This window comes from Sinohyriopsis cumingii, chromosome 8, assembly GCF_028554795.1.
Source record: "Sinohyriopsis cumingii isolate HCF-2022 chromosome 8, ASM2855479v2, whole genome shotgun sequence".
Taxonomy (NCBI): Eukaryota; Metazoa; Mollusca; class Bivalvia; order Unionida; family Unionidae; genus Sinohyriopsis; species Sinohyriopsis cumingii.
The window spans coordinates 80,529,096-80,551,334 of record NC_142968.1 but is presented as its reverse complement, the minus strand read 5'-3'; the positions used below and the strand labels follow the sequence as shown (position 1 = coordinate 80,551,334).

At 33.4% G+C, this 22,239-nt stretch overlaps 1 protein-coding gene across 8 annotated transcripts in view; it reads left to right on the top strand.

The window, feature by feature from the left end:
• The window catches only part of LOC149793960 (talin-1-like), a 284,989-nt gene that overhangs the window by 116,849 nt on the left and 145,901 nt on the right, over positions 1-22,239 (top strand). For 5 of the 8 annotated variants that reach the window (XM_089967888.1, XM_089967886.1, XM_089967885.1 and 2 more), the window contains exons 12-19: positions 1,192-1,257; positions 2,090-2,191; positions 3,884-3,960; positions 7,714-7,894; positions 8,788-8,928; positions 10,801-10,961; positions 11,705-11,855; positions 18,267-18,290. In XM_089967888.1, the coding sequence (XP_089824014.1) occupies positions 1,192-1,257; positions 2,090-2,191; positions 3,884-3,960; positions 7,714-7,894; positions 8,788-8,928; positions 10,801-10,961; positions 11,705-11,855; positions 18,267-18,290 (903 nt within the window). The remainder of the gene's footprint in view (positions 1-1,191; positions 1,258-2,089; positions 2,192-3,883; positions 3,961-7,713; positions 7,895-8,787; positions 8,929-10,800; positions 10,962-11,704; positions 11,856-18,266; positions 18,291-22,239) is intronic. The other 3 variants (XM_089967893.1, XM_089967891.1, XM_089967887.1) reach the window with 1 other exon arrangement.

Below are 22,239 nucleotides of genomic sequence, written 5' to 3'. Positions count from 1 at the left end.
TATATCGACTGCTAGGTCAATTTTCAGTACAGAATCACACACTATAGGTGTACTTGACAGTTATTGCATTAAATACATCATCAGATTACATTGAAAATAGATGTTGGGGCACCAGCCTGTGGTAAGTGAATTTAAAAAAATAATAATAATAATTTAAGTCCTTTTTATTACAATCTTAAAACTGTTAATTAGAAAAACTTTCTTGATTCCAATGTGCAGTTGAGCAGAGTAAAGTTGACATTTGTGAAAACAAAACCCCAGATATTTATATGAATTTAAATAATTATAGTTGTTTTATTAATACATCTTGTGTTTTATTACATGGTCATAGAATTGTCATGAGAGAGTGTCAAAATAGAAACAGATTTGGATTTTAAAAATGCAGATTTACTGTCAATTTGTTATGTTCATTAAGGGTCATTCATGAACCTTGAAGAAAGTCAATTTAATCCGGAGAAAACCCATACAGGACCTGGAAAATTTTGTTTAAATGGGGAGGGGGAGTGCAGTTAAATAAAGTCAACTGGAATTCATGAAAGATTAAAATCATAAAATGGATGGGTATTGTGATCTGTTTTTTTCATTAGCTTAGAGTAAATGAACTGTTCCATGCCTGTGGCATAGTGACAATTTACTTTTATCAAATATAGTTTGCATTGCTAATAATACTGTCCATCTCTATGGGCTTGCTAAAATTAGTAACAGACTATGTATAGCTCTAGTAGAAATACAAATTGAATGCATCAGGGAGGCAACCAAATTTAGATAAATGATTTTTACAAGTAGTAATTATCTCCCTTTTGTTTTATACTGTTTCACTCATGTTAATATTTTGGTTCTTCTCATTCAGTGTTCTTTCACAAGTTAATTAAAAAGTTCACGCATTTTGAAGTAAAAATGTTGGTAATTCTATTGTTGGTGTCACATCTTGTTATGTCACATCAGTGACAAATTTTGTTTTGATCAATAATTTTATAAAGAATTTAGTTCCAAATCAGTGTTGAAAAAACTATGTCTGGCCTAGATGCTTCTTAACGCTTAGGAAGATAACAAACCAAATTTGTTATGTTCCTGAGTATTAAGGAGGACCTAAGCCAGAGTTTGTTTTTATCACTGACTTGGAACATTGCTCCTCTTTTGTCATGGGAATCTGTGTCATATAGAGACCTGTCAATTTCTTTTCCTTTTCAGATTTTGAGGACTTGGCCCCTCACAACAGTCAGGCGTTGGGCAGCATCTCCAAACAGTTTTACTCTGGTAAGTCACTATCTTTGATCCATCATTTATCATTAAATATCAGCATATATACTTTTTTATGTTTTATTTCAAGTTTTTTTTCTTAATTTGTTTATAAACACCTTGATGGATTTTCTTCATTTCTTGAATGAATCATGATGGAGCTAAGACACTTCAGTGAAATGCTTGCTTGCCCATTGACCTAGGTGTTTAGGTTACAGTTAAAGAAGATTTGCATTATGTGAGTTTGGTTGAAGTTTTTTATATCCTTGTATTTCCTAAACTCCCTGATGGATTTTCAAGACCTGCCAACCCTTATAATTTTGCCATAAGTCTTGTGGAAATGAACACAATGTTTACTGTCACCTTGTCAGTCTTGAATCCCACTTTTGGACTTTTAAATGCATGTTTTCCAGCATGACTATAGCAGTAAGTATGTATATATATATATATATATATATATATATATATATATATATATATATATATATATATATATATATATATATATATATATATATATAAAACCAAGCTAAGCATCTGGGTATATCCTAATAGTATGAGACGATTTCAGGTATCTGCTCTCCATGATTTCAGGTTCTATGTCAAAGGTGATGACAAAGATTTTTGTACTACACCTATCCTGTTAACTTGTTAATGCAGGCACGTAATTTATTTTTGTAAAGAAATTTGGTATTTTGAATTTTCTCAGAAATATCAGAGCTGATTTAAACACTCATCAATTAAAATAGATTGAAGGAGTGATAAAACAGATTTTTTGTGAATGCCTACCAATTCTTTCAGGCATCAGTTCTTTCAGGTGACTCTCATATCATTTGTTATTTAATTTCAGGACTTTGGTGACCATGCAGATGCATATTATTCAGTGCAGACTCAGGAGGGAGAACAGATAGCTGCTCTCATTGCGGGATACATTGATATCATTCTCCGCAAGGTAAGCATTGTTATATTGCACTTTATTTTAGTTTGTTTTATGTTTTTTTTATACCACCCCACCTCAGCTACCAGGCAGGGGGTGTATACTTGAGTTTGGTTGTCCATTGTTCATCAAAGATTTGTTTATGTAATATTTCCTGAACCATTTGAAATATCTTCATAAAACTTGGCTTTCTTTTGTATCATGACTACATTTTGTGTCCTGCAAAAGATGTCCATCTGATTAGCATTTTAGGACTTGTCTTGATTTTTATTAAAATTATTGTCTGTTCTTCCATCATCCACTGATCACTCTTTGGTTAATAACACCTGAACCATTCTATGTGACTTAGAATGCATTGAACTGTTGGGGATATCTTCCTGAACCTTTATATACTTAGACCATTTGAGATATATTCATGTGACTTAGAATGCATTGAACTGTTGGAGATATCTTCCTGAACCTTTATATACTTAGACCATTTGAGATATATTCATGTGACTTAGAATGCATTGAACTGTTGGTGATATCTTCCTGAACCTTTATATACTTAGACCATTTGAGATATCTTCATGTGACTTAGAATACATTGAACTGTTGGAGATATCTTCCAGAACCTTTATATACGACCATTTGATTTATAGTCATGAAACTTGGTGTACTTTGAACTGTTGGAGATACCTTCATCATTCATTAAACATTGTATGCATTTGTATCATGAAAATCAATTGAGTTCCATTTAAGATTCAGCTTTGTCAGATTAATTCTTTTAGAGTTTTGTGGCCTATTGTGTCCATTATCTGTCCATCCATCTATCACACAACTCTCTGCTTCACATCTCCTGAACTATCGAGATATCTTTTTGACACTTGGTTTGTTCATCACTTTTGAACCCCCACAGATATTTTGATGAAACATTATGCATGTTCACATGTTATCTTATAGTAATCAAGTCTCAAGTGCAGAGGTGAAGAATGTCATTTTGGGGTAAAGGTCATGAGATGGGCATATCTTGTGACATGTTGCAGTACTACTCTTCTGCAAGGAGGAAACACAAAAGTTGTCACCCAGTACTTCATGACAAATTAGGATTGAATTCTTTTCCAGCAATACAGTGATTACAGAGCATAGCATTGATAAATTATCATTTGAAGATAAGAATTAGAGGAAGAAACTGGATAATGTTCAGTTTGCATATATCCATAAAAAGTTGAATGGCTACTGACACGTTTGTTGTCTGCCATGTTGTTGGTGTTTGCATTGTACTACACAGTGGAGGACTACTACACAGTGGAGGACTATATTAACTAGAATCTGTTATTTGCACATTTTACTTTTGCCACCAAATTTCATCCCAAAATGTTGAACAGCTAAATAAATAACTTCTTATTATGTTATGGGAAATCATAATTGAATACTTTGTTGTTTGATTTTTCCAACATGGCTTTTGTTATTTTGATTCAGGATCTGACCGCTAGTGTAGATAAATATTATGCATTGGTTGAACAAGATATACCCTTTTTGTTGTATTAATGATTTTAAGTTTATAGCATAGACCCCTATTTGCTGGTGCATTATGTGACAGCAATTCTGGGTCCACGCTGTTCTCATGTGGATATATGCTTGATACATAACCAAGTACAGGGTCTACTGGTGATCCATTTCCATCATTTATACTTACATTAGTATCTGTCTTATTCTCCTTCACAGCAAAAGGCAAAGGATCACTTGGGTATTGATGGAGACGATGAAGCACCAATGTACGAGGACAGTGTTTCTCCAGCACAGTAAGTTCTCATTATCAGTGTTTCTCTGTATTGATGTCCTTATTTTTCCTTGTAGTTAGTAGCATATGAAAACTAGAAAGCCATTATGCAAGTGAAACAAAATTTGCATGCATTGCTTGCAGCAAGCTCTTTCGCTCCACTTTAAGCTTGTATCACATAAAACACACACTTGGAGGCCTTCTAGTAGTATTATTAGCTGAGTACTCCGTAACACCAGAATGCAGGCAGTTACGTTACTAATCATTTTTGGAAACATAAACAATGGACAGAATAATAAGGAAATGGGAAAATTACAGCTGTATAAGTTACAAGCAGTTATTTAATGTTTTTATCTACTGAAATATTAAGAAGATTCAAAAATATAGTTGGAAAATTTATATCAGCTTTTGCCTCATGGCACTGTTAGTCCTATAGGTTGTAATTATAGTTAAATTTTAATATAAAAGAATCTAAAAAATGCAAAGGATTGTTTCTCAGCTCTAAAACAATACCATTCAGTTTTTGAAGCCAAAAATCAAAGTAAATTTTAAAACAATCAAAATTTAGAAAAGATTTCTTTAAATGCAGAGCCCAAAATTAGCAGTAGTCCGCTAGTTCAAGGCTAGTAATTTCCTTCTGGACTAGTAGTTTTCATAATTTTCTAATGGTGAGTAAAATTTCAGTTGTCACCAGTCAGCATTTATTTATTCTGTCATATGTAATTTTCAAAAATTTGAATGATCGGATGATGTGCAAGTTCTCTGGGAGCTGATCACATAAATCCCCAGTTGTTGATCCCCTACAGGGCTTGTACTTCAAAACAAGCCTGTATTAATCATTGCTGGTTTTGTTAGATTTATATGGTAAATTTTTATGTCAAAGATGGTTAGTCCTAGTTGCCTCTGGCCTTTGCTACCCCATTTTTGATATTTTTACATTTATGTGGGGGTGTGGTGGGGGTGAAGTCAGAGCACATTGCCTATTGAAAAGTTGGGATTCCCTGAAACTACACAGTGTAGGCACAGAGTAGCCACGGCTTAGCAAACTTTGACAACCTTAAATTAAGCCCTATCCACATCTGTAGGAAGACAATTTATCTTTGAATAAATTGCAAGTATAACATTTTGTTATGTCTTTAATACACAAGATTACCAAAATTTCAGGGGGCCCTGAGTGGCCGAGTGGTCTAAAGCGCTCTCCGTTACGGATCACTGTCATCTCACCTCTGTCTGCGTGGGTTTGAGTCTCGGATTCAGCCAATGTGGGTGTGAAAGAAAGCTTGCCAGTAGAAAGCTTGCCAGTAGCTTCTCGAGGGTCGGTGGTTTTTTCCGCGGATTTCCCAGGTTCTTCATCCACCATTAATACTGGCTGCCATGTATAGCCTATCGTGTGCTGAAAAATGGCATTAAACCCTACAACAACAACAACAACAACCAAAATTTCAACTGTCAGTGAGCTCTGACCTCACACATCAACATAAATATTGGAATATCTAAAATGGGATAGGAAAGGTCAGAGGTTACTTGGACTAAAAGATTGTAAAAGCAGACTTGTGAACTTGTCAAACTGCCATTGTAGTGTCATGGTCATCAAAATCACAATTATGATTAACCATTCTGTCTTTAACGGAATAGCATGACGGAGACATATTTTGTCCAAAGGTTTCTGTCTGTTGCTAAAACCTGCACAATGCCTCTATTGCTACAATGGGAGATCTTTCACACAGCTTTCACTCTAGAACAATGGGTACTGCCTTAAAGCACCTGTCTGTGGAGATAGGATATTCTTATGTCACTTGTTTAGGCTCGAATAAACAGTAACACAATAAAGAGTGAAAACAACATGCTTTTAAAAAAAACTTAGTTTTATCGAATCAAATCCAAAAATGGTCCAAAAATAATCAGAGAATAAAATTTTTGTAGTCCTAATAACAAAATGTTCTACTGATTTCACGTTTGAATCCCGATGAATCCAAGATGGAAGATGACGTATGCTACAATCTGTAGTGTTGAAGTCTACAGTTCCTTGTAGAAATAAGAATTATTACTCCGGTTTCTGATAGCTGAATAAATGTTTATTAAAAAAACTGTCCTTGTTCCACACTATTACATGAGCACACGTATTTTCCAGAAAAACAACAGAATTAATCTTTTTGAATCCAAGTAATTTGAAATGACTCCAAACCAAGTAATTTGAAATAACTCCAAACAGCACAACGTACAACTAACAATTTAACAGCCCAACTTCTGCTGACTAATTCTCCAAAACATGGGTTATATGGGCTTTCTAAAACATAAACAAGGGTTATGTGTTCATCTTGTAGAAGTTTATAGAAACAAGTACTTGTTACAGCTCATGTTTACCCAACAAAAACCTATCATTTTTACTCTAAGAAATAAAAAACTAAAAAAACTTTATATATTAAAGACAAGGTCCCATCATGACCTTGGAAACAATCAATCATTTGAAAATAAAATAGAAACTTGTTTATGAAGGTTGCTACAAATTCTGAAACAAGGTCAGGATTTAGGTCAACACCTGGTGTTTATAAACTAACAATCAAGGTTAAACTACTTTCTAAAAAAAATAGTATCACCTCTAGTGAATAACTTTACATTACAATATCATATAATGAAAAATAAAATTTAAAACTGACAAACAAATAAACTGAAATATATATTAATTCAGATAAATTAAATATACATAACAATATGTACTGGCTGGTGTGTATGAGTTCTTTGTCTTTTGCTTTTATTTAATTACTGTTTGAAGCTTTAAAAACATGAGTCATCTATTTTGAGTTATTTTCTGGAGAATCAGTCGTTGTTTTTCATGTGAACCTGTGCTTAGTGAATATATTAAAATAACGTTGGTGGCTTTCTAAAGCAGGATTTGTACTTCTGAATAATGAATGATTGTGATATTTAAGAAGTAAAAGTGTTATTTATCGAGATATATGTCTGACATTGAATTGTGGGAAGGGCTTGGGAAGATTTGTGGGAAGGGCTTGGAAAGATTCAGCAGGACTAGTAAATTCTCCAGTCTACAAGTCCTTCTGGATACAAGGAAGTTGTCTTTTAAATTCTAGGCCTGAAGTGAAGTTTTAAAACTCTCAAAATTTAAGAATATACCCACTTGAAGAGTTATCCTTCAGTGTAGTTCAGTGTAGTTCAGTTTTGCATAGATTCAAACTTACTTTCTAGGAGCATGATTGTTGCATTATTGCATTTATTCAGTGCTTTTTGATGACCAAGGTCAAAGCATAAAATCAAGGTTTGAGATAGTCTTAGCCTATTAATGTATGTAAGGGCAAAATTTCCACTTTGTTTTGATTTTCTTGTCTTTCTTGGTAGAATGAAAATAAATCTTTAAACTTGTCCTTACAGGAATTCATTAAGTTTTGTCACTAAGTGCCAAAATTGTGAAAGTTAAAAATTAGTAATGTTTCTAAGTAGTGTATGTGAAAATTTAATACTTTGGAATTGATTTGGTTTGGTGTTTTACAGCACTACAACACAAGTAGGTTATTGAGATCTGAAACAGTTTGGATAGTGTGCATTGCCCAAGGGCACAACATGGTAGATGACTTGGCTTGATCTGATGGTAGGATTTGAACCTGCATCCTTTTGGTAGAGATTCCTTTATGGCAACCGCTGAATTACTTTGGCTTCTTAATGTTGTGGACATTGCCCCATCTAAAGTTTTGTGATTATGTTGTTTGGTCAGGTCATAATGTAATATGAGAATCTGATTCCCTTCTTTTGTTCTTTCCAGGGCTACAATCATAAGTCATCAGCAGCATACAACAAACCAACCCAGTACAGGGTCTGTGGCAATCCCGGCAGTACTGAGGTTTGGGGGTGGTGGTGAGTCACAGTTTTCGACGGGCAGCATGAACACTGCCACCTTTAGTCAGATGACTTCCCAGACCAACATGTCACATGCCATGAGACAGGTATGTGTGTAACATTACATAATGTCATTTTATTTTCTCACCTCTGTAAGTATTATGAGATACAGTAGTTTATTTTCTGCCCCTGGTGACATCAACAATATTAAAGTTTCGCATTTCAGTTTTTAATAGTTGTATATCCTCTACAGCAGCAGCATTGAAACTAATTAATAATATCACCATAGGTATAAAGCTTATGCCATGATTTGCTCTGAGTTCCAACATTGCCTGTATCGCCTGAATGTCACAGTAAACAGTATAAAAGGTTTGTGTTTAAAGTTTATGAAAATGACATATCATCTACACCTACATTAATCGCTGCATGAATTTTACTTAAGTTTATATGTATACTTGAAGTTACACATAGCAACATTATTGAGAATTACAAATTCTGTGCTGTTTGATTATCGTTTTTTTAAAATTAAAATTCAATGATTCACATGAGATGGTTTTTCATTAGATGGGATATCACATGATATGTAATATTTCTTCATGTGACATGGTCATTGACTTTTATGTTATGCCTTAAAACAAAGTTCTTAACATTAGGCAGGTAGCATTTGTACAATTCTGAAGCAAATTAAATTGCCTTTCTTTTTAAAAATCATGTAATAAAACTTATTGACTTACATGAGATCAGCATGAAGTTTTATGAACCTATAAACCTATATATTTCTGTAAATATTTCTGGTTGTAAAGCAAGAAAATGTTTAAGACTCATCATTCTCCTTGTTTCCTAATTTTCATGTTTATTAGTAAACATTCATACGTTCATTTGAACTTCATCCATCTATGATGCATCTGTAGCTCATCAGTATTTTGCTAATGGGAATTGTGTATTTTGCTATTGGGAATGCTGTATTTTGCTAATGGGAATGCTGTATTTCTATTTTCAGAGCCAGAGTTATGATGAACATGGTATGACTCAGGCCCAGAGGGCACTGATAGTCACCATAAGGGATGGTCTGTCTGCAATTTCTGCAGCACAGAGTGAGCTTGACCAGAAACCAGATATTCCTCAGCTGGGATCAGATGGGGTAAGCTTTTAGCTAACCTGTCCATAAGGCCAGATAAACTTATGGTATGACCTTGCATCCATCATGCATAATTCATCATATATCGTGACTCAGAATTATTGCTTGTTAGCACTGTGGAGTCCATATTTTTGATCCAGCTTCAATCAGAATAGGAGTGTAGATCATCAAAATCTTGGATTATTAAGATTCATAAATATTAACAAGGTGATCATGCACTTGATTGGTTAACCTTGATACCACTCTGAAGGCCATATTTCTAATTTGATTTTGATAAAACTTTGATAAATGCCCTGATCATTAAGTTCTTGGATGAGTTCAGTAATGGGTGAGAGCTATATATTTTAATTGGGTGAGTTTGCAGTTAATTGGCCAAGTTTGTTGCCACTCTGGACGTTGTATTTTGGATCTAATTTTATTCAGATTTGGATTATATGATTTCATCATTAAGATCTTGGATGGGTTTGATAAAGAGCGAGAGTATGCATCATAATGCGGTCATGTTGCATCTGATTGGCTGAGCATGTTATCACTCTGGAGGCTGTATACCTGACCCAGTTTTGATCAGACTTAGAATGTATGCATGTATCATTAAGGGCATGGATGAATTCAGTAATGAACATAATGCATGCATATTAACGAGTTGATTTTGCATTTGATTGGCTGAGTTTGTTGCCACTTTGGGCATCCTATTTCTGATCAGATTTTGATCAGGTATGAAATATTGACTTTTTTCATGAAGCTCTTGGAAGGGTTTGATCAGGTATGAAATATGGACTTTTTCATCAAGTTCTTGGAAGGGTTTGATCAGGTATGAAATATGGACTTTTTTCATCAAGCTCTTGGAAGGGTTTGATCAGGTATGAAATGTGGACTTTTTCATCAAGCTCATGGAAGAGTTTAATCAGAGCAGGATTTATGCATATTTTTTGTTATCTTACATCTTTGGCTGATCTTGTTATCAAAACCACAAGTTATATTTGTGCTCGAATTTTTATCAATCTTGGAATGTGTGCTTACATCACCTAGCTCTTTTGTTGTTTCACTATTAGCATGATCCATGGATATTGATAATGTTGGATGTAGTCCATTGAGCTTATTACTAGAGTGGAAGTGATACTTATGTAATTGATGAAAATTGGAATGTGGGCTTATCAAGATCTTGGGCGGTTTTGAAAGTTAGTGGCATCAGTGCATGTTGATGAGACAAATTTGGCTGTTGGCTGAGCTTGCTCTCACACTGGAAGCCACATTTTTGATCTGTTGGATTCATTATCATCAACATTTTGGATGATTTTGATTACAAGTTTGAGATGTGCATATTAATTATGTCTTTATGTTCAGAAAGATTTTTTTATATCCGAATGTAGTAAAATAGGTAAAACCATTTTCATGTAATATTTGGGAGATAATTTACCTAGGATGTTTTCTTAAGGTACTACGTAAGCCTGGTTCAAGAAATGGGCAACTGTTATGTAATTAAGGCAAGTGATATCAGGCAAATTTGGCTTCTTGTGAGGGTTATTTAAATGGTGATGATATTAATGACACTGTTTTTGATAGTGATTATGTTAATGATGATGATTAATTGAGAAGTGATTAAAACCTTGGACAGATCCATCTGATAAATATGGCTATTTGATTTTCACATGGCATAGTAAAATAGTTTGATAAGAACACATTTGTATTTCAGGTTTAGTTGGAATTATGTGGTCAAAAACAACTGTGTAGGAGGACTTCCAAGAATTAACTTTGATTTCAAGTCATTAGATAAATGTAAAATGTTTCCTTTTTTAACTGGAGGCACACATATCTGAAATATATATATTTATGAGTGCCACATTTTATGTACCTTCATGCTTTCTCTTCTTGCAGGTATCAAGAAAATGGAGAGAGAACCACATGGACTTGTCACGACAGAAAGTTTCAGCTCAGATGTCGGCTATGAATGCAGCCACAGCTCAACTGGTGACCTTGACCTCTGAAGGTCAGGATGAAACCGACTTCGGAGCAGTGGGAGCTGCAGTGAAACAAATGTAAAGACTAATAAACTATAATTTTTCCTGGTTGCATTGAAACACTTGATTTGACAAAATTTGGCAATACTTGTGGTTAACTTTCAATACAGCACCAAGAGACACAATTTTATTGTTACATAACTTATGACTTTGGTATGGCTGAAAAAATGATGAAAGCATGATTGCTGTATGTGAGAAAACATTATAGCTAATGACTAACAGTGCAGTTTTCTAACTTATAACTTACAACCAATCTTGATTAACTGAAACTCAATGATGATACCTAGGGTAAGAGTGACTTTTGAGGATCATTTTATGACATCTCATGTTAGAGCTATTCCATTTAAATATATATGGAACCCAGGGAAGGCACTATTTTTATAAAATATTTGCAATGGTACTCACTTTACCCAAAGAGTTCATAGGAAAACAATACAGAATTCTAAATTGCATCTATGGGTGACTAGTCTACATTAAATGTGCATTCCCTGGGTCTCATGTATATTTTATTGGAATAGCTGTTTCCTTCTTTTCCATAGATTTGAACTCTTTATTGTCATGAGATATAGTAGTCCACAGTCGGATGGCATAGGTACCATTGGTGGTGGCATTGTTGTCAACAGTGTTAAAGTGATATACTAAACTTTGTGAAAGTCACAATAGTAGTTTTACTGATAATATATGGTTGCAGGTGAGACTTAAGGTTCTGCTGAACATATTATTGTACTATTTGTGTAGAACTTGAATTCTTCTCCTTACAGTTCGTCCAATCTGGGAAGCTTTACATATGATGTTAAAATTCTGGCAGCATTACAGGAAGATGATAGTGGGAACAGGCTGCTGGATGCTGCTAGAAGATTAGCTGGAGCTTTCACAGATCTTCTAAATACTGCACAACCAGAACATAGAGAGGTACAGCTTGAAATTTATTTACATTGTGCGACAAAAATGCAGATCCCTCTTCTTTAGCCCAGACACTTGCTGTCAAATTGCTTCTAACTTTGGTGATCTTGTGATATACATAAAGTAAAATGATATTACTACCAACATCGATATGCACATAAAGTAAAATGATATTACTACCAACATGGATATACACATAAAGTAAAATGATATTACTACCAACATGGATATACACATGAAGTAAAATGATATTACTACCAACATGGATATGCACATAAATTAAAATGATATTACTACCAACATGGATATACACATAAAGTAAAATGATATTACTACCAACATGGATATACACATGAAATACACACCATTAGTACCACCATTATCTACACATAAAGTAAAACAGCATTACTACTAACATGGATATACACATAAAGTAAAATGATATTACTACCAACATGGATATACACATGAAGTAAAATGATATTACTACCAACATGGATATACACATAAAGTAAAATGATATTACTACCAACATGGATATACACATAAAGTCAAATGATATTACTAACAACATGGATATACACATGGAATACAACACCATTAGTACCACCATTATCTACACATAAAGTAAAATGATATTACTACCAACAGGGATATACGCATAAAGTAAAATGATATTATTACCAACATGGATATACGCATAAAGTAAAATGATATTACTACCAACATGGATATACGCATAAAGTAAAATGATATTACTACCAACAGGGATATACACATAAAGTAAAATGATATTACTACCAACAGGGATACACACATAAAGTAAAATGATATTACTAACAACAGGGATATACGCATAAAGTAAAATGATATTATTACCAACATGGATATACGCATAAAGTAAAATGATATTACTACCAACATGGATATACGCATAAAGTAAAATGATATTACTACCAACATGGATATACGCATAAAGTAAAATGATATTATTACCAACAGGGATATACGCATAAAGTAAAATGATATTACTACCAACATGGATATACACATAAAGTAAAATGATATTACTACCAACAGGGATACACACATAAAGTAAAATATTATTACCAACATGGATATATGCATAAAGTAAAACAATGTTACTTCCAACAGGGATATGCACATAAAGTAAAATGATATTAATACCAACATGGATATACACATAAAGTAAAATGATATTAATACCAACATGGACATATGCATAAGTAAAATTATATTACTACCAACATGGACATATGCATAAGTAAAATTATATTACTACCATCATGAATATATGCATATAGTAAAACAATATTACTACCAACATGGATCTACACATAAAGTAAAATTATATTATTACCAACATGCATATATGCAGAAAGGAAAACGATATTGCTACCAACATGGATATCTTGCCAGTAGCTTCTCGTGGTCGGTGGTTCTTTCCAGGGTTTTTCCGGGTTCTTCCTCCACCATTAATACTGGCTGCCATGTATAACCTATCTTGTGCTGAAAAATGACATTAAACCCTACAACAACAACAACGAACATGGATATGCACATGAAGTAAATAATAATACTGCCAACATTGATATACAAATAAAGTAAAACAATATTACTACCATCATTGATATACACATAAAGTAAAATGATATTACTACCAACATGGATATACACATGAAGTAAATAATAATACTGCCAACATTGATATACAAATAAAGTAAAACAATATTACTACCATCATTGATATACACATAAAGTAAAATGATATTACTACCAACATGGATATGCACATGAAGTAAATAATAATACTGCCAACATTGATATACAAATAAAGTAAAACAATATTACTACCATCATTGATATACACATAAAGTAAAATGATATTACTACCAACATGGATATGCACATGAAGTAAATAATAATACTGCCAACATTGATATACAAATAAAGTAAAACAATATTACTACCATCATTGATATACACATAAAGTAAAATGATATTACTACCAACATGGATATGCACATGAAGTAAAGAATAATACTGCCAACATTGATATACAAATAAAGTAAAACAATATTACTACCATCATTGATATACACATAAAGTAAAATGATATTACTACCAACATGGATATGCACATGAAGTAAATAATAATACTGCCAACATTGATATACAAATAAAGTAAAACAATATTACTACCATCATTGATATACACATAAAGTAAAATGATATTACTACCAACATGGATATGCACATGAAGTAAATAATAATACTGCCAATATTGATATACAAATAAAGTAAAACAATATTACTACCATCATTGATATACACATAAAGTAAAATGATATTACTACCAACATGGATATGCACATGAAGTAAATAATAATACTGCCAACATTGATATACAAATAAAGTAAAACAATATTACTACCATCATTGATATACACATAAAGTAAAATGATATTACTACCAACATGGATATGCACATGAAGTAAATAATAATACTGCCAACATTGATATACAAATAAAGTAAAACAATATTACTACCATCATTGATATACACATAAAGTAAAATGATATTACTACCAACATGGATATGCACATGAAGTAAATAATAATACTGCCAACATTGATATACAAATAAAGTAAAACAATATTACTACCATCATTGATATACACATAAAGTAAAATGATATTACTACCAACATGGATATACACATAAAGTCAAATGATATTACTACCAACATGGATATACACATATAGTAAAACACTATTACTAACGACATGGACATACACATATAGTAAAACGATATTACTACCCACATGGATATACACATAAAGTAAAATGATATTACTACCAACATGGATATACGCATGAAATAACACCATTACTACCAACATGGATTTACACATAAAGTAAAACAATATTACTACCTATATGGATATACACATAAAGTAAAATTGTATTTCTAAGAAGAAAACCATTAGTACCAACATGGATATATGCATATAGTAAAATGATATTACTACCAACATGGATATACACATAAAGTACAAAACCATTAGTACCAACATGGATATATGCATATAGTAAAATGATATTACTACCAATATGGATATACACATAAAGTAAAATTATATTTCTTAGAATGATGTAAATGGTTTACACTAAGTATGAAGTTAATTTGCTTACCTAAAAAAGTGATGTATATTCGCATGATATCAGTAGTATATAATGGTATTTGTTTGGATCGAGTAACAAAATGGATATATATCATTGAGTGTGTCAAAATACTTTTTCATCAGTGAGTTGAAATATATCCATTATTCATTCGGAATGAGTACATTTTCTTTTATTTCATGCTCAAACATGCAACATGTATAACAGCCTGAAGCAATCTCGCACTATCCTGCACAGTAATGTCAGCTATTTCTTGGGACATTTTGCCATGCTCTCTGTCTATTCACTTTAAAAATATCATTTGAAACATAATTCTCTTTTGTAATTTAGTGCATAAAGTGTATAAACCCAAATATTGAAAAAGCATATGGTAAGATTTGAACATGGAACTTCTGCAAGATTGGTGCCCATACTTAGTCTAATGCCTGACAAAAAGCATACTTGCAGTATTATGTATAAGGTGTTTGTTTTTGAAAACATTTATGATCACACTGTTTAATAAATGGTCATAACACAAATGAAGATATACACAATGAATCCTGACTATGTATCAGCCATTATTCATGTAAACTACCAATGGTGTAGAAAGTTGTGTGTCAGCTAATTAGATGATCTTTGACATCAGGAATAGCAGCACACATACTTTGCCTTTTGGAATCTGATAAAAGGTGAGTTTTTGATCACTCAGGAGGTTACATTTCTGATCATATTTTGATCAAACTTGACATGTAAGCTTATATCTTCCTGATCTCAGTTGAAGGATTGGGAGACACAATAGCTCTGTTGGAAGAGCATTAGGCCCATGCAGTCCAGCCTGGATCAGCTGCCTCGGTGTATCCTTTGGTAAGGGCAAAACTCGACCAAACTAATGAGCAATTTAAACATTTAGGTGGTTATATGCTACATCTGAAAATATAAATATGCTTGTTTCCAGTTGGCTGAGCTTTTTAAAGTGCAATTACAAATCACACAATCTAATGAGCACTTTAAGCATTTGAGTGGTTGTGTGCTAGATCTGACAGATGTGTCAACCCTTATGATTTTGCTCTAAGTCTTACGAAAATTACCCTCAACATACAGACTTTGGAAAAATTACAGAAATATGAGTGTTGCGGTAAAATCTGGATAATTGGCTCGTCTGTGTTTGATTTGGATTCGGGTTTCACATTATCTTTAGTGGAATTAGAGAACTAGACAAGCTTTATAGTTGTACTTCAGATGCTTTAAACTGCACATATTTTTCCTTGCAAAGCATCTGCATAATCAAATTGTTGATTATTATATTATTATTAAAAATGGTGTCCAGCTCCCAATACATGTTAAAGACAAAATGAAAAAATAAGCCGCTTAAAAAGTTTGAATTTGTTCAGAAGAATTAAATGGAATATTCATATTGTTCTGAATAAAATTAGGAAGGGACACAATTACGTTTATTGGACATTACATGTCGTTTTCAGTACGTCACATGGCAGGAGCTATGATTGCTGTTGTGTGCACTGAAGAAAAAATTTCCAAGAATTACGTAAATTTGAGAGATAGCAACACACCAATGAGCTGCATAGGGTTTGATACTGAAGTTTGTGAAACTTGAATAGAGGTTAATAAGGCATATGTGTACTTTACTAACTTTTCAGATGAACATAATTCTTACCATCGATGCGTCAGTTTGGAATACTGAACTGTTTAAATACACGTTTTCCAACTTCACATTAGCAGTAGATGATGTTTTGTTTCACATCACTGAAAACTAGTCAAACTTACAGAAAACTATATGCTGCCTTACTAAGGCAATCTTGTTAGGGTTGGCAGGTCTGCATATGAGAATTAAAATGAGGTATCATTGTGTCCAATGTGCTGAGCTTTTTACCAGTCATGGGGCAGTTAAAAAAAAATGTATCTTGATTCTTAAAAATGCCTTTTAATTAAAAGTTCCTTAGGTAATAGTATGGTTCTGGGAGACATAAAATAATTCCAGTTTCTCATTTAAGTATTTAAATAAACAGAAAGGAGCTTTTTGTTATTAATATTCATTTTCAGCTTTGTTATTTTATAGAAAGTCCATCCTTTCATTCTCCAAGCATCACTTCACTATTTGTGCATCAAGATTTTGTTCAAGTCTGACGAAGTGATAAGATTGAACATGGTGGTCTTTGTTCAAGTCTCATGGATGAAGTGTAAGATTGGACATGGTGGTCTTTGAGATAGTTTCAATTATTAGAAGACATTTTTGTTTTGCAGATATGACTCAAAAGTGAATCAGCATTCCCACTAGCTTTTTTTGTTGTGGGTACATGCACCTGCTGATCGTTCAAATGATAGGGGGAGGGGTGTATATGTATCCACCTATGGACCAAAATTGGCGGGTACAAGGATATATTAAGAAGTAAATTGATTTGAAGAAAAGCTATCAAGTAACCAATTGTGTTGTATTGTACAAAATATCCAGTGTCATTCTCTATGTTTCTAACAGATGGTCAAGGGTATTTTAATGGTTTGCCATACTTGGCTGTTGGGACAACATGACTCATGTTGGAAGAGTAGTGCTACTATTGGATGTTGATATCCACATTGACCAAAAAATTTGTTCTTTATATGATTCAGCGTATCCCTTAAGTGTTCAAGATTGAGCAAACAATCCTCTGGGTGTCAGAACTGGTGGTCAGATTGAGTAAAACAAATCTTGGTGTCATAATTGGGGATCAGATTAAAAATCTGGGGGTCTGTGACGCACAAATGAGGGTAAACTGGAAACACTGATGGTTTGAAGGCATCATGGTCACCAAGTTGTTTGACAGGTTAGAAGAGCACATGCATCTAAGATCTTAATACTGTGATTCACTCTGTTGTTGTGGGGTTTAACGTCATTTTTCAGCACACGATAGGCTATACATGGCGGCCAGTATTAATGGTGGAGGAAGAACCCGGGAAAACCCTGGAGAGAACCACCGACCCACGAGAAGCTACCGGCAAGCTTTCTCACATACCCACACTGGCTAAATCCGAGACTCGGACCAGCACAGACAGAGGTGAGATGGCAGTGATCTGTAACAGAGAGTGCTTTAGACCACTCGGCCACTCAGGGCCCCTTGATTCACTCTGAATGGGAATGCTGTGAATTGCTCTTGAGTTCCTGATTTGAGTAACCCCCAACAAAATCTTTCTCCTTGAATAATTAACATGAAGTTATTAAGATGAAATATTAATTTTTCATGCAGTTCCTACTGAGTGCCAAGGCTTTGGTAAGTTTATTATGGTTGATTTTTGGGAAAACAAATCTTTTTCTAAAACTGCTTTTTACTATATGCCTGCCATAGGGTGGAGTGTATTAAGTTATAATGTTTTCAGTACATACAGTATATATTTGCTTATAAGTTTACTACAGCTATCCTATAAGTTGTGGTGAATGTTGCAAGTTGGAGTTAAACTTTGGAAAAACAAAGAAGCCAAACTGGATATACAGATAGATATATAGATATATTCATGGAAAAAATAAATACAAAGTTCATGTAAAAATATACAGGTATATCATTTAGTGGAGTATGTCATAAATTAGTTGATTTTTGTGTGTCCATCTTATTTAATAAAATCAACAGAAATGATAATGCTTGACATTTATTATCCACTTATATGATAAATCCATGCATTCTATTATCAGTCACATACTGGTATATAAATAATCTGATTCACAATATCCCATAATGTGTTTATTCTGTATGTCTTATGAATAAACAATAAAAGTGAAATCCACACTTTTCTGATTAACAAAATCGTATAAATTTCTGATTGTCACCTGTTTTAAAGTCCAAGAATACTTCGTCATCATTATAAACTGAAATCATCATGATATGGTCATCATAAATATAATCAGATTCAGATTCCATGTGTCATCTGTGGGTTCTTACATGGAGACTGAGCTTGGGCTCTTTAAGCAACATTTTGGTTATAAGGTCTTGTAAAATCAATTTAAGGATAAAATGTTGCAGCTGAACAGGTGTCAGTTGTGTAGGATGGTCGCAATTAGTTAAAATAAGAACCTTTAGTAAACTGAATACATGTTTCTACTTGGCACCGAATAAGTATACAGAATTTGGCGCTCAGTCAAGCATTCTCAGCTGGGAAAACAAGGCAAGTGCCACTCTTACAAGCATTGGGATTAAAGTCAGACATGCGGAGAAAGTTGTAGGACTCTTCTTGCTATTAAACAGATATCAGTATCACAGCTCACTTGAAGGATTGTCAGTTGGGAAAACAAAGCAAGTGCCCCCCCTTAAAAGCAGTGGGATTAAGGTCAGATATGCAGAGAGTTGTAGGACTCTACTAGTTATTAAACAAATATAAAAATCACAGCCCAATCAAGAGTTGTCTTGAACTGGGAAAACAAAGCAAGGGCTCCAGCTAAGGATTTATTGGCTCATGTGCACTGGCAGATAACTTAGGAAATATCACTTAGTAATTAGATCTGGCTTCTTATAATTGCAAATATCAATCAAAACTTTTTTGCATCAGACCAAGAATGATAATTTTCTGTTTTGGTGGATTTTCATTTTTTCCATGATCATCAAGGTTAATTTTTCAGATCAGTGTAAATCCGAAGAGATGGGTGTGTGTGTGTGGTCAGGTAATGCTGTGATTAGTAACTTGCAAAGCCATAGAATGATGGTGTTATATACTTTATAATCATTCGAAACATATCACTAATCACTGAAACAAAACCTGTCTGTGGTTATTTGACCAATTGATGTACAGTTAAACTTTCCCAGCTGAGGTATCAGACCATATGTGTTCACAGTTTTGATTGGCACTGAAGTGGCATTTTCCCATTAAAGTAATTTTATGCACCAATGAAATTGGCAGAGAAGCCATGTTGAGAATAACATGCATGTACTGTGCTGCTTGTTTAGAAATATATTTAATTTTTGGGATGATCCGTTGTGTAAAGTCTAACTATGATATATTGATGCGTGAAGAAGGAGATCGTGATGTTTGTATCTCTGTCCGTTTTCATTTTTGTGGATGGAACAATCGATAAAACTTGTGATAAAAATGTCAGGAAACATTGAATTGGAAGAATTCAGACTGAAAGATTTTTTTTAAAGAAAGTAATGATTCCTGGAAAAGTTCTGTGCATTATCTGTGATAAACTTGCAAATTATGGAGCATGAGGATTTAAGTCTTTGGAATTGCACTGCCCACATTGACAAATTATGTATAAAAAAAAGCCAATTATACACTGGAGTTTTTGACTGTTACCAAGAGACAGAAAATTAAAGGAGACCCAGAATATGTGCCAATGTGTGAAAGAATTGCCAATTCAGAAACAAAAATATTGATTATTTTAGTACAGTAAAATGTCAAGTGATTTGTGCAGTTAAAAATGTCTGTTGGAAACAGTGTTCCACTTTCAAAAGAAACATCAGAAGTTACAGTGAAAGAAAAAGTATCACAAAACTTGGAAGATGATCATGCAAAAGCCAGAAAAGAGCCTTTGAGGCATTAGCTAAAATGGCCAGGAAGAAAAGAAAGTATTAGTGGGGTTACAAGTGTAAATATGTATTGTAAATATGTAACCGTATGAACCATTAGCTGAGGCTTTTTTTAAACTAATTAAACCATATTTTAAATGGGTCAAGGATATGCTTCCAGTGTGCGCAAAATTGTTTTTGGCCTGGGGGGCTTAGTCCCCCTGAACACCTCCTACCAGGGCACTGCCCTTGACCTGCACTACCCGAGACCTGCAAGGTGACTGTGGCAGCCCCCCTAGCCCCTGGGTCATTCAGATTTTTTCCTCTTTTTCGTTCTCACATTTTTGATCAAACACACCGCATTTATAATGCAAAAACACAAAATATGAAACAAATGGTTTATTCAGACTTCTACAAAAATGGAAGCACTATACTTATTAGTAAATACCCATGGTAAATATCCATGGACTCTTCACTTTGTTTTAGAGTAATATTTAATTTAATATTTTCAAATTAATAAAATCCAAATAAATGTAGATAAAATTAATATGTAATGAATATAATGTAACAGATAAATGCATTGTTTATTGTATATGCATTTCTTGATGTGAATAATGGCATGAAAAAATATAAATATTTGAATTGACTTTATTTTGCATATACTGCAAACATCTCAAGTTTCCAGTATTACCCCTTGATTTATTAAAATCTTTATAGGTTTGTGCTTGTAAGATGAACCTTACTCGGCATGAATTGAATTTTCAGTAAATAGAATGTAGACTTGTAAGCAAGTATATACTGTACATCAATCCATCAGTTTCTTGTTCAGTTTCCACAAAATAACTTGATTACTCCACCATATAATGCACTGTTCATGTTGTTATTTATGTATTGTCAGTATTTTTGGCACACATTTTTTTTAAAGCAGAAGAAATTCATTTCTTTCCAGTTGCATTAGTGTTTTTTTAGCATTCTTGATATTGATTTCATTGAAAGGTTTATTCATTAAACTGTTTTTAAGATGCACTTTCATGACAATCATTTGAAAGTTTTGTTCTTTCTTGTTTGAATCAGCAAACCATATTTCTCTGATGATAACACATATGGGCCAGCCAGGTATATTTTTCACAGAGTAGGGAATGGTTTTTTTATTGAGCCTTGTAGAGCCACATTTTTAAATGTATTGGGTATTGTGCACTTTGCTATTTATTAGGTAACTGGCAGTGATATTAAAGCTGGCATGGGCTGGATAAGTGATTTTTAAAGCCACGCCCTATGATGTAAATTAGCAGATTAAACCAGGTCTTGGAGAAGGATTTGGCCCATGGGCCATATTTTGCCCACCCCTGTATTAAAGTAAGAACAGTTCTTTTGAGACACGTTTCTGATGAAATATCTTCATGTATCATTCAGAAAGCATAATTACTTTTTATTTAAAGAAAAATCATTTTAAGTTCCCATGCTTGGGTCGTTTAAGGAATGTCTGACATCTTGTAGATTAGTGGTTGCAGATCTTGGATGAGAATATATTTTAAAAAGCAACCTAGAATGCAAAACTACTTTCCATTCTTGTGTATTTTATATTATTTTGAATTTACAAAGATTGAAATTTCATAATTTTTGTGAGTAATTTGATCAAAGTTTTCAGTACGAGATCCCTCAAAGCAGAGGCTATGTATAATTTGACTTAACTGGAACACGACGATATGCTAACCATAAAAGTGCT